The following is a 13,532-nucleotide window of genomic DNA, read 5'->3' on the forward strand; positions in this document are numbered from 1 at the left end:
GTACAATGCATTTGTCATTGCATTTGCGCACATAAAAATAAAGCTATTAAATTTCCAAATGTCTTCCTTTTATTATTTCACTATAATAAATACATTAACATTTCAGATTCAGCTAATAATGAGGAAGATGTAGGGCCTCCGGTTACCCGGAACTACTTTTTCTTTTTGTGTACCAGGGGACATGAAAAATTGACGTACAAAAGATGCACTAAAGTAAATACCGGTGAATCGCGTTGTTTTTGTAGTAGGCTACTAACATGTAGTAGGCTACGTATTAGTATTTCATTACTAAAAAATCCAGTTTATATGCATGCTCCTTTATTTGTTGTTATACGACTCGAACCTAAGAGTGTCTAGGAAGAGAACAGGCGCAGAAACCTCTTACAAAGTACTAGTCCTGTCTAGAATAACAGCATAACCCTCGAAATAAGTTACATCCTGTGAGAATTATAAACCATGGACGAAGAACCAGAAAGAACAAAACGCTGGGAAGGAGGATATGAACGAACATGGTGAGAGACGTTGAACTTTGTGTGTTAGCATAATTAACATTACATTAACTCGTACGTGTTTTCGTTATGTTCTGTTACGTTATTTTAATAAAGTCTAAACTGTATATTATTACCAGCACTATCATCTCTAAGTAATTGCACCGTTAAACAATCTCATATTAGTTTTAATTTTGTACAGTAACAAATAGCCTATGTAGCGTTTGTTTGGATTTTTCTCTGCTGTTTATGGTAGAATAAATAAATACACATATTAAAGTATTACTTATGTTGTTATTAACAAGTATTATACAGATCTCATACAAATTTAGGTTACATTGGTAACAAAAACTGCTGTATTTTTGGGTGGTAAGGGAACGATTGTACATCATTTTGTCATCAGAAGACTGCCATCAATTATAGGTAAAGTTGCTTTTATATTCACACAGTCGTAATTTCTCCTAATAATATAATTTCACAAAAAATAACAATTGCAAATACTAAATAGTGAAATCATATTATCAGCCAATGACTATTAAAGTCGAATATTGTTCACAGTCAAATAAATAGTGCTAGTGTTGTTTTCAGGTCATTCTTACATGTGATTTCAGAATATTCAAAGTACCATGGTAAACAATATAGGGAGTGTGTCACAAGTTGACACGGATCAAATGTGTGAATATAAAACAAACTTTACCTCAATTCATCCACTGGTGTTTAGACACATACAGTATGCTATAAAAACAGCTGGCATGTGTTTTTCTCAGGGAAGTGCTGAAGGAGGATGAGTCTGGGTCTCTCAAAGCTACTGTGGAGGACATTCTTTTCCAGGCAAAGAGGAAAAGGTGCAGCACTCAAATCTAGAATAAAAGCAGGGCTTCTGTGGGTTTTAAAAATGGTTAATTATTCCCTTTAACAATTCAAGCAGGGTATCTTAAATGTATTATATTTTAAAAACACAATTTATGGCCTTTAAAAGTCTTAAATTCATTGAAATATTGGGTAACACTTTATTTTGATGGTCCATTTGAGTGTTAGTTTGAGTGTTGTCTGCTTAATATCTGCTGATACTGCTATTTCAACAGACTTTTAACTGACTATAAGAAACTTTACAAGTACATGTTAACACACACTAACCCTAACTCCAACCCTATCCCCAACCTACAGTAACAGTCTACTTATAATCTAATGAGAATTAGTTGGCATGCAGATGTAATGTTACTGAAGTTCAACAAATGGACAGTTAAAATAAAGTGTGACCCAATACGGATTTGTATGTCTTAAATCGTTTCAAATAGGTATTAATTTTTCAATGTTCATGTAAAGCTCCCCAATCAGGCCAACATCAGTATACAGTATACAATGACAACACAACACATCTCAATAAAACTTTGAACAAAACAAAATTTAACAATATGGTTTCTCACAGTAACATTTGTTAGTTCTCCATGTGTTTGTAGACCATGTGGTGAGGACACCGACCTGGAAACACTGTTGTACATTAAGGTTATTATAGTTTTTAAAGCTTGCCAAGGAAAAATATGTATGGTTTGCTTATTTTGACACATTAATTAAGTATTATTTAAGTAATCAGATTTTTTTTTTAATGGGAGCAAGTTAAAATCCCTTAAAATTCTGAAAAAGGTTTTAAAAATATTAAATTTAACATGGCGAGACATGCAGAAACCCTCTTTAAGGCTCTAAAAGAAAGAGCAGAAGGTTTTACTATGTTCTTGTTTTAACACATTTTGTTACAGACAGCAATGTTAAGTCAAATCACCACAACGGTTCATCTTATTTTGAATATTCTCTTCAGCTCGTGTATATATCTGGCAATAACCCAGCAGGCACACAACATCATAAGATGTTAATATTAGGTTAGATTTAGGTCATGACGTCAGGTGACCAAAATTCAATTTCTAGCCAGTGTTTAAGGACAACGTTATGACTTCCAATAACAACGTCAAATTATGTTGATATTTGGTTGATTTTAGGTTGTGTTGGAAAGTGACCAATATCCAACATCTGATAGATGTCATAGTGGTTAACGTCCACACAACGTCAAGGTGCAACATGATCAGACGTTGATATTTGGTTGATTTTAAATCGAATTTAGGTTGGATGTTGGAGACTGACGTCGGCCTGATGTTGGGTTCTGACGTCAACTTGATTTTAATTTCTAAACTAAATCCAATGTCCCCATGACGTTGGGGTATATTGTCAATATGACGTCATTTTGATGTCGTGTGCCTGCGGGGAACAGACAGTTTATCTTTATATACCCTCAAAAAGCTCGCGCTAGCACACACACATTTTCTCCTTACGTATGCGCAGCTCATAAAACTTAACAAACAAGACCTGCCTCATGTAGTTTTGCTCCCATAGCAAAAAGCATCTTGATTTAAGAATTTTGCAATTGAAAAATTGCTTTATATTTTTAAGGGCAAATTAAAAATCACTGCAATATGATGATATTCTAGTATTTTTCACTCTTTCCTAGAAATGTGTGGAAAAAGTTACCTTTTACCTTCATAACACCGGCATCTCTGATAAATATCAGTTTTATCTGATTTTCTTGGTTTGATACAGTCTGTTTGTCTTATTGCAGAGTGTTTGAGAGTCATGGACAAGTTCGGCTTGGGATGGTAAAATACATTTTAAATTTACCCATGATTATATATATATATATATATATATATATATATATATATATATATATATATATATATATATATATCCTAACCATGCACATATTTTCCCCCAACCTAGATGCGGCACCTCTTTGTAATCATTGACTCTTCTAGATCAATGGAAGACCAAGACCTGAAGCCAAACAGACTGACCTCCACCCTGAAGGTTAGTATCGCTGCATCTATAGCGGAAGCCTAACGTTAAATAAAATGTGCCAGACTGATCTGTTTCTCTCTTTAGCTGATGGAGCATTTTGTGGAGGAATACTTTGACCAGAATCCAATCAGTCAGGTAATGTATTTGTCTCCATGTCTGTCTTTGAGAGTTAACAGTCTGTGTGGCTCCTGTTAACTGTACTTTATCACCAAAGATTGGGATCATTACCACCAAAAACAAGAGGGCGGAGAAGCTCACTGATCTTGCAGGTTGATGCATTTCTTTTATGTTTGCATATTTTGGAGATGTTATCAGTATAATCACACTGGTTTCCTCTCATAAGGGAACCCTAAGAAGCATATAACAGCTCTGAGGAAAGCTGTAGACTCCACATGTGTCGGGGAACCGTCCCTCTACAACTCTCTCAACATGGCTCTGCAGACTCTGAAGTCAGTCACACTTTCATCTGGGGCTCAAATGCAGTTGTGTTCTTGACTTTGCTGTAGAACTGGACCTGTTCCTGTTAAGCTGTATGCATAAAGTACTAGAAACAATAAACTAGAGCTGCATTGTTAATAATTAATAGATCACAATCTGTATTCACACCAGACTTTTGTCCAAATAACTACTGGACGGTATTAATATAATTTTTTTTTTTAACACATATTATCACAGAAGTATGGCCTAAAAGTTTAATAAAAAACAATCTGGTTAATCAGCTTTTAAACATTCTATCACATATTGTCATGCCAGTAATTCATGACATGTAACTGTAAAAAATGTAATTGTCATTAAATTATTCATTCCAGAGGCCCTTTCACAACTGCTGATTCATCCAGTAATGCTGTCTTTATAAGTCTTTGAAAGATTAGTTTAAGCAGATTTGAATGAATAACTCATTTAAATGAATTAAATGTTAAATTGTGGTGCCTGGGAGTGGACATAATCTTTCACTTACCTTTGTGGTGGCCATGACATATTAACCGAAGATCCTATGTTAAGCAAGTAGCATATTTTAATGATGACCAAAACTGCAGAATTAAAAGGGTGGTTCACCCAAAAATTCAATCATTTACTTACCTTTTACTTGTTAAAATTCAATTTGACTTTCCTTCTTATGCGAAAAGGAAGATATTTTGAAAAATGCTGGTTGCTGGCACCCATTGACTTCCACAGGAATATATGGAACCATGGAAGTCGATGGGTGCCAGAAACCTGCATTTTTTAAAATATCTTCTTTTGTTCCACATGAGGACGACTGAATGGTCAATTTAATTTTTTGGTGAACTATCCGTTTAAGAACTGGTTATATTAACATATGCTGGACTATTTATATAATATTGCTTGGAATGTACAGTATAGACTGAACTTAAAGTATTGTAGTTATCCATTTTCAGAACAAAATCTTGATTAAATAATTTGTATTACATGTTTTGCATGTTATTTACATCAGTAATTTATCTGTTTTTTTTAAGATTGTCTTGACAATTTAGGTGGTATGAGTGTTTCATGTCAGAATATACAGAAATACATAATCTATTATACAATCATCCATCAGCTAGTAATTCAAGTATTTTGTGAAGGGTAAAATTAACACAAAAAATACAAAAGTACAAATCTTTCAATATACATTCTCTAAAAATTCCAACAGAGGTTTTCAGATATTCGACATATCAGATGTCTGACGTAAGTCATAAGTCAATTTTTGATTCAGCCACATTTTGACTGCAGATAGAATACATTTCCTTATACACCTTATACATCAGGTGTAACACAAATTCTGAGGTGTTATTCAGCTTTAATAACTGGACAAGGGCAAAATGTTTACCAACAATCTTGTGAACTATCCCGAACTGTATCTGTTTTATTGCAGACACATGCCTGCTCACACAAGCAGAGAAGTGCTGGTTATTTTCAGCAGTCTTACTACCTGTGACCCAGGCAACATCTATGAGCTCATCAAAGTGAGTTTAATGACATTAATGACCACAGACGGTAATGATTATTAGGTATTGTTTAAAGTCTCTTTTTAATGCATCATCAACAGACTCTCAATGGTTTGAAGATCCGAGTGTCAGTGATTGGCCTGTCGGCAGAGGTTCGGGTGTGCACCATTCTCACAAGAGAAACCGGAGGTTAGTAGTCCCACTTTTATGCAGGAACACAGTTTATCATTAGTGTTTTTTCTGACTGTGTTTGGCCCAATAGGATCCTATAATGTGATACTGGATGAGAGTCATTTTAAAGAGCTGCTGCTTCTCCATGTGAAGCCTCCTCCTGCCAGCTCCTCCTCAGAGTGCTCCCTCATCCGCATGGGTATCATCACGTTCATTTACATCACGTTTGAAGTATTGTTGTTAGTGTATTGCTCTTCATTGCTAGCTGCAGGAATGATCAAATTCTATTTAAGGCAGGAGTGTTCTGCGGTTTTATTTTTAGCTATGCAATTAATTTAGTGTTTACAGGATTAGACCTGATTAGGGCTGCACAATATTGGAAAAAAAACTGACATTGCAATTTTTCATTTACCGTGACATACAGTGCTCATTATAAATGAGTAAACCCCGTTTTGAAAATGAATATTTCTCAGTGAATATAGATAATTTATTTTGCTGCATTTAAACAAAACAGATTTATTAAACAGATTTATTTATTAAAATAATATTTTAATCACAGAACATCTTTAGAAAAATAGAATAGAAATATAATATGTTTAAATTAATGTGAAATATTGCAAAAAAGAAGAATGCAAACTACTAAATTTCCATTTTTTTACGTATTTTTATTTTTCTTGATTTAGTTTTTTCTTTTTTTACATTTTTATTTTATATTTTCTCCTAACATATCATTTTTATCTACCAATTTAGCTCCAGATTTGGCTTCAGTACTGACTAATCTAATGTATATGCACAAATATGACATTGTAAAGCTTCCTATCGAAAATATTAATTCAGATAAGAGATTTGTGAGGGATGTACTAATATATGCTGAGCGATATCAATGCAATTTCACCAGATGACTTGAATAGCTTGTAAAGGATTCATAATTTTAGATCAATTGTGATGATTCTGTCGGTGAGTGTATCTGCATAAAAATAATCACAAACATGACAAGCAAAGTTAAATACAACAGATGCAAGTAAACTATGATTTATGATTTTCTGGTGAGTTTAACAGTATTCAAAAACAAATTAATCCCTGTATAATAATAATGATAATAATATTAATAACAACACTGTTCGGTTTTCATTGACTAAATGCTTACACAGTCACAGGCCTTTGAAACGCATGCTAATAATACACTTTTATGCTAAGGTTAAAATTTGAAATGACTCCATTTTGTTGTTAACTGTAATGTCTGGTCAATCATAATGCCAAATTCATTGCAGATTCCTGCAATGTGACTATTGTGGACTCGCACATTACGATATTGATGCAGATATATTGTGCAGCCCTAATTAACACTATTATACACCTGATTCATATTTGGAAAGTTCTGTATTAGTTTAAGCTACTATATGTAATATAGAATATATTGTTCTGCAATATATTTTCATTTGTTTAGGTTTTCCCCAGCATGTCATTGCGTCTCTGTCTGATCAGGATGCCAAGCCCTCATTCAGCATGGCGTGAGTACTTAATATTGATCTTTGATCATTTATGTTCAGTTTCATAATTATTCTTAATTTTTGATCATCTTTTTCTAATGTTTCTACTCTAATGTTTAGATTAACTAAACAGTAAAAAGTAATGTTATAAAATATTTTTACATTTAAATTGTAATATATTGTAAATTTTAGAAAATGTAATTTATTCCTCCCGATATAAACACTTTTTGAGTAGCCTCCAGTCTTCACTTGCTTCTTAATATTTTTTGTAAAAATTATAATAGATAGATTTTTTATGATAAATAGGAATATACATTTTTTTAATTAAAATCTGAATATAATATTTTATAAAATTGAATATATTATTTACATTTATTTAAAAAAAGCAATGGTGCCCCAGATTTTTTTTATTTATTTTGATTTAGTTTATTTTTTACATACAATCACATATCAATATGTACATACATAATTACGTACAAGTGAAATCAGAACTATTAGCCCCCCTTTAAATATTTTTTTCTTTTTAAAATTTCCCAAATGATTTTTAACAGAGCAAGGCAATTTTCACAGTATGTCTGATAATATTTTTTTCTTTTGGAGAAAGTCTTATTTGTTTTATTTTGGCTAGAATAAAAGCAGTTTTTAATTTTTTAAACCCATTTTAGGTAAAAATTAATAGCCTCTTTAAACTATAATTTTTCAATAGTCTACAGAACATACCATTGTTATATAATACCTTGCATAATTACCCTAACCTGCCTAGTTAAGCCTTTAAATGGCACTTTAAGCTGTATAGAAGTGTCTTGAAAATTTTCTAGTAAAATATTATTTAATGTCATCATGGCACAGATAAAATAAATCAGTTATTAGAAATTAGTTATTAAAAGTATTGTTTTGAAATGTGCTAAAAAAATTCTCTATTAAAAAGAAATTTGGGGAACAAAATAGATAGGGGGGCTAGTAATTCTGACTTCAACTGTATACAGCACGTAAACTTGCATGTAAAAAGAGGTGACAAACACAATATTTCTGTCTCTCTTCCAAGTACCATTCACTTAAATGGGGATGTCTTTATATTCCCTACATACCTGTATTTACCATATTAACTTTTCCTAACCCTTGCTGAAAATATCCGTTTTCATTCTCAACATAAATGTCAGTTTTTCCATTACATGAATTTCTTCAGTTACCTCACACCACTGCTTAAGTTTAAATGTTGAGTCTTTAAGCCAGTTCCTTGTTATAGTCTTTTTGCATGCCACAAGAACATTCATTTTCTTTTCGGCTTAGTCCCTTTATTAATCCGGGGTCACCACAGCGGAATGAACCGCCAACTTATCCAACACGTTTTTACACAGCAGATGCCCTTCCAGCCGCAACCCATCTCTGGGAAAACATCCACACACACACTCATACACAATGGAGCACCCGGAGGAAGCCCACACGAATGCAAGGAGAACATGCAAACTATACACAGAAATGCCAACTGACCCAGCCGAGGCTTAAACCAGCAAGCTTCTTGCTGTGAGGCGACAGCACTACCTACTGCGCCACTGCGTCGCCTGCCACAAGAACAATCTTACACAAATATTGGTCACCTCTAGGGACAATGTCCCATAAACAAAAATAATGCAGGCTTAGGAACTCTGTATCCAAACACCTCAGAAATAACAATCTGCACACATCATCTCAAAACGGTTGATTTCTAGATAGAGTTCTAAAATGATGATCGTATATTTGATCATGACTTGAAACAACAACAAAAAAATAACCGTAACTGTATTTTGTACCATATTATTAGACACCTTGACAGCAGTAGTGAGCCAGAACTCAGTCTGGGTGGATACTACTGTCCTCAGTGCAGAGCCAAGTACACAGAGCTGCCGGTGGAGTGTAAAGTGTGTGGTGGGTCCTCAATTCTTCAACATCCCTCTTCTTCAAGTGATCCTCCATGTGTTCAGTCCTCATTGTCTGTGTCTACTCTCTGGTGCAGGTCTGACTTTAGTCTCTGCTCCTCATTTGGCCCGTTCCTTCCACCACCTCTTCCCTCTGGAGGCCTTCCAGGAGACCCCGCTGGAGGAGTATGAGGGAGAGAGGTGAGCCACACACACTCTCTGAAGCACTCTTCCCTGAGCTATAATCCATTCAAGAGTGAGAGCGTTTCACAGGATATTGGACAAAACATGGTCTCCTTTAATGGTCTCACACAGTTGCATCAGTTTTACCCACATGTAAAACACATTTGCATTTACACTATCTACTAGGGATGTAACGGTATTGTAAATACCGTCATACCGCAATATTAATTTTTTTCGATATTACCGAAGTCGCATGACTCGGTAAAACTATAGGTCTTCTGAGAAAATTTGCTTAGGCGAATGAAGAGAACGGGAGGTAGCGAAAACTACAATACCCATCAGCCCATGCTTGACCATCATCCCTTGCGGTCTGTTGTCGCTACAGATCCAGTAATGCGGAAATGGAGTGTGCTGCTAGAAGCGGGGATGAAAAGAGCTGGAAAACTCTAAGGCCCCGTTTACACTAATGCGTTTTAGTTTGAAAACGCATAAGTTTTGCTACGGTTACGCCAACCGTCCACACTACGCCGGAGTTCTCGAGCGCCGAAAACGGAGCGTTTCGAAATGTGTGGATAATGTCTCAGTGTGGATAATGGAAAACGGAGACATCTGAAAACGGAGGCGGGGCTGCAGACGTTCGCCTCTCTGATTGGGGCTTTTCCTGAATATTAAGTAGCCTAACACACAGTTCAGTCTTGCATCCTCTCCTTGTAAGTTCAGACTTCGCAAGTTTGATCAAGGCTGCAGTCTCTTCTTCTCAGTTTGATATGGAAAAGCAGACTATACCGAGGACACGGATAAAATCTTCAAAGGGAACAGTGTACTTTATAACTTCATTCACATCACCCTGGCTTCGTTGTTTCACTTTATCAACAATAAAATGTAAACATGATTTAAGGAACTGCCTATTTTCATTTTAATATTAGCAACTTAGACAGCAGACATGTTGAGGCGTCGTGCTGCATAAGATGAGCGTCATCTTCACTGTGGATATTTATAACAAAACGGAGCCGATAACAACTGCCTCCTTTCAATTTCAGTGAAAATACGAAACACAGCCTCTCTTTTGCTGAGTATCAGTTTTAATAATCGATAATGGCCATTTTAAAAGTATAACATACAATAAGTTTATACATTATAGGAAATAAAGGCAAGCGATCAGTCAATATACAGAATGTACGTGGTTACATTAATCATTAACTTATCTTTGCGCTCAGCCAAAACACGTTACCTGAGAACAAGTAATAGATTCCAATGCCCAAAGTCAGGGAATATGTCGTTAAATAAAGACAACAAGATGAATGAAATATCCCGTTTAATAAATATAGTGAGATTAGATCCAGCGGTAGATCCTTGATGAGAAGTCCGACTAGCAGAGCTCTCATCTGTGTAGATGGGCTGAGTGTGATTAAATGTTGAATGTGATGAGTTTTCAACAATACTAAATTGAAACTTTATTGTTTTTACATGGTTTAATAATTTTTTGTTATTAAAATTGAAGTTCCTGTTTCAAAGCTTACAGATAGATGGCTAATTTGTATGTCATTGACACTTTTGGCACTTTTTTGGAGTATTTTCATAAGTTTTGTTTTTTCCTGTAAATGATTCAATAAATACCGTACCGTGACATTCATACCGAGGTATTACCGTACCGTGAAATTCTGATACCGTTACATCCCTACTATCTACAGTGGTGTAGATTTGGTATGGCCAGAGAGGACGTGTCCCCACCAATATCCTTCAACTACTGAAATGTCCCCACCAATAATTTAATTCACTTTTAAAAATTGAATGAAACACAGTGATGTATTGGTAGCCTTTTAGTACTCACCGATCAGCTTGAAAAGGAAGTAAATTATCGGACAGTAAAGGAGGATTTATTTCCGCAGGTTGATCCACTTCAGTTGTGTGCTGCTGGCCATAAGGGTTGTGATTGGTTGACATAATACACAGCAGACACATGTTTAAAAAAAAAAAAGATTTTTGGTTATTGGGTTTTGTAAATGAGTTTTAAAAAAAGAAAGATGTTTCAGACAACATTTTTTTTGTATTCTTGGTGCAAAGAATTATGGGAAAGATAGATGTCCATCACTTGTACCTTTTAAAGTGGACAGTTTTGAGCTCTTTAGTTTGAGCTTGTTTTTGTTTTCAGTATTGTGGCCAAAATTCACCTCATTCCAAGGTGTCTTTCTGGAAGGCAGATTTGTCCTGTTTGGAACGCTGTGACTGTGATCGGTGTGTCTCATTTCAGCCTAATTCATAACATTAATCTTTGTCTTTCCAGGTTCTGCGAAGCTTGCCAAGGAGAGTTGAAGGACAAAAGTGTACGTTTTCAATATCAGCTCTTTTGCATGTAAATGGTAAAAGGGACACTTCACCCAAAAATAAAAATGCTCTCAATATTTACTCACTCTCAAGTGGTTCCAAACCTTTAGCAATGAGTCAGAAACGGGTGCTCATCGACATTCATTGTAGAAAAAAACAAATACTATGGAAGATAATGGCCACCAGTTTCCAAAAATTTCAAAATATTTTTTGTGTTCAGAAGAACTCCAAACAGATTTGCAACTAGTAGAGTCAGTAAATGATAAAAAGAAAATAGAGAACTGACCTTGTGTGTATTTATTATTATTTTCAAATGAATTGAAGCTTGATTATTTTTTCCCCTCCACAGGTGTTTACTTGTCTAGCATGTAAAAAGGTGTTCTGTGTGGAATGTGACATCTTCATACACGACACACTGCACTGCTGTCCTGGCTGCATGCAGATTGACGGGACGTCCTGAGATCTGACCTGATGACAAATGTGAACGTCAGCAGTCCATATATAATCTGAAAGATATAGAAAATGAAGTGGAAGTAAGCAAACAGAGATTTACATTCTCACCGAATCGCAGTTTAAGGTACTGGACGGCAATGCTTGGGAGTAGTTGCCGTTGGCTTTCTGTTTACGTAAATCATTGTGTATGAAAGGGCGCCCCCTATGGGGAAAAAAGCGTCTTCGGACTCAAATGAAACAAGCCGACGAGGTTTTGGTAGTGCACACTTTTTCTAGTGTCCCATTCATTTTTTATAAAACCGTTGTGATAGACTTTAAACGCCAGCTCTTTCTAAATTTTGTACCTCACATGCCATGGGAATGTACTTGCCTATGCTTAGTGAATCACAAACAGACCTGTGGATATTTAAGTGGAAAATGTTTAAACAAATTAAAGTTTTTTTTGTTTATAACATTCCTTTGATTTGTATGGTTTATTAAAGTGATTGTTGCTGATATGTAAGTTTGAAGTGTTTATAATAAACTAGAGTTTATATTACATTATAAACAATGTCAGGAATACAGCTTCTGGGACTATTTTTTAAGTTTTGACAGAGGTTAAAAGTTGACAACATTTGATGCAAATCAAAAAAGTTTTTCAAAATTGTCCTTAGACAAGAATGGCTGTTGTCTAATAGCTGTAGGACAACTTTGATAAACTTTTGAACCACAGTTTACATACTGTTTAGAGATGTAGAGCACACACTTTATGTAACCCTGGATGACTAAACCAATCTTGTATTGCACGGCAACATTTCAAACCCAATCATTTTGCATGGGTCAAAACTATACATTTTTACGTCACGCCAAAAAAAAAATCAATAAAATAATATGATCGTGTTTCATTAAAATATTTTGTATAGACCATGTTGAGGGATGTAAAAAAAAAAAACAATGGTCCCAACATATTTCTTGTTTTACTTTTTTAATTTCTAGAGCCTCCGAGAATCCAGAGTCAAATACTGATACATAATGCTATGATAGCTGTTTTAACATTGTTATGATTATATTGCCTCTTGTTACAGTTATGAATTAGTTTGATAACAAGGAGGAAATGTTCATGGGCCAGTGACATGACCACAATGAAATGGTCTATATTATTAACTCAATTTTTGATTAGTAATGTGGATGGCTATTTAATGTAGACCGCTTTTAAAGGTGATTTTTCTCTTTATTTATCAACCTCTTAGATTCCAGATTTTCAAATTTTTGCATATTGTCTAAAATTGGTTTGGTCCTAACAGACTACATAAATGGAAAGCCTTTTAATTCACCTTTTATATGATGTATAAAACCAAAACCTGTACACAATCTCTTAGTTTTATCAGTTTTACCCACAATCTCATGCTTATTTTCTCATCTACATTATCATTACTGCATTTACACTAAACTATCTACATTTTCAAAAGAATTTATCAGTTTATAATTGGTGATTTAACAGTGAACAATAGTAATAAAAAATAAAGATTGTCATTGGTGCTACTACGCTCTACTGCTAGAGCTTCTTGACAGAAAGTAATTAAAGTGAAGCTAATTTTTGGGAGTTTTAGAAATCATTAGATACATTTTTGATGAGATATTATTAGATAGATTACATATTTATTGTTCATGGAATGTTTGAGAAATATTTATTTGGCCCACTAATTTATTTAAATTGGTAGATCTGAATGACCATGTAAAAAAAAACAATATTCA

At 34.5% G+C, this 13,532-nt stretch overlaps 1 protein-coding gene and 1 long non-coding RNA gene across 4 annotated transcripts; one reads left to right on the forward strand and one right to left on the reverse strand.

Moving 5' to 3' along the window:
* The first annotated feature begins 194 nt into the window (after window positions 1-194).
* On the forward strand, window positions 195-12,252 carry gtf2h2 (general transcription factor IIH, polypeptide 2). 3 transcript variants are annotated; one of them, XM_087251274.1, is made up of 16 exons: window positions 195-512; window positions 1,256-1,333; window positions 3,097-3,133; window positions 3,258-3,344; window positions 3,420-3,470; window positions 3,550-3,604; window positions 3,679-4,484; window positions 4,547-4,837; window positions 4,894-5,299; window positions 5,383-5,470; window positions 5,544-5,651; window positions 6,900-6,963; window positions 8,744-8,847; window positions 8,936-9,038; window positions 11,305-11,344; window positions 11,695-12,252. In XM_087251274.1, the coding sequence occupies exons 9-16, from the start codon at window positions 5,156-5,158 to the stop codon at window positions 11,803-11,805; spliced, it is 762 nt and encodes a 253-aa protein (XP_087107400.1). In that variant the 5' UTR covers window positions 195-512; window positions 1,256-1,333; window positions 3,097-3,133; window positions 3,258-3,344; window positions 3,420-3,470; window positions 3,550-3,604; window positions 3,679-4,484; window positions 4,547-4,837; window positions 4,894-5,155; the 3' UTR covers window positions 11,806-12,252. The 3 variants fall into 3 exon arrangements, 2 of the variants coding, with proteins under 2 accessions (XP_087107400.1, NP_963875.1); NM_201581.1 differs by lacking the exon at window positions 4,547-4,837 and having other exon boundaries at window positions 3,679-3,784; window positions 5,209-5,299; XR_015489948.1 differs by lacking the exons at window positions 4,547-4,837; window positions 11,695-12,252 and having other exon boundaries at window positions 3,679-3,784; window positions 5,209-5,299; window positions 8,936-9,210; window positions 10,712-11,422.
* On the reverse strand, window positions 7,378-11,931 carry LOC147843984 (uncharacterized). The gene is made up of 3 exons (XR_015491247.2): window positions 10,703-11,931; window positions 9,181-9,195; window positions 7,378-9,133 (listed from the first exon to the last, which is right to left on the reverse strand). It is a non-coding gene; the product is annotated as an uncharacterized LOC147843984 (long non-coding RNA).
* Window positions 12,253-13,532: the final 1,280 nt, after the last annotated feature.

This window comes from Danio rerio, chromosome 5 (assembly GCF_052040795.2).
Source record: "Danio rerio strain M-AB ecotype USA chromosome 5, GRCz13ab, whole genome shotgun sequence".
Taxonomy (NCBI): domain Eukaryota; kingdom Metazoa; phylum Chordata; class Actinopteri; order Cypriniformes; family Danionidae; genus Danio; species Danio rerio.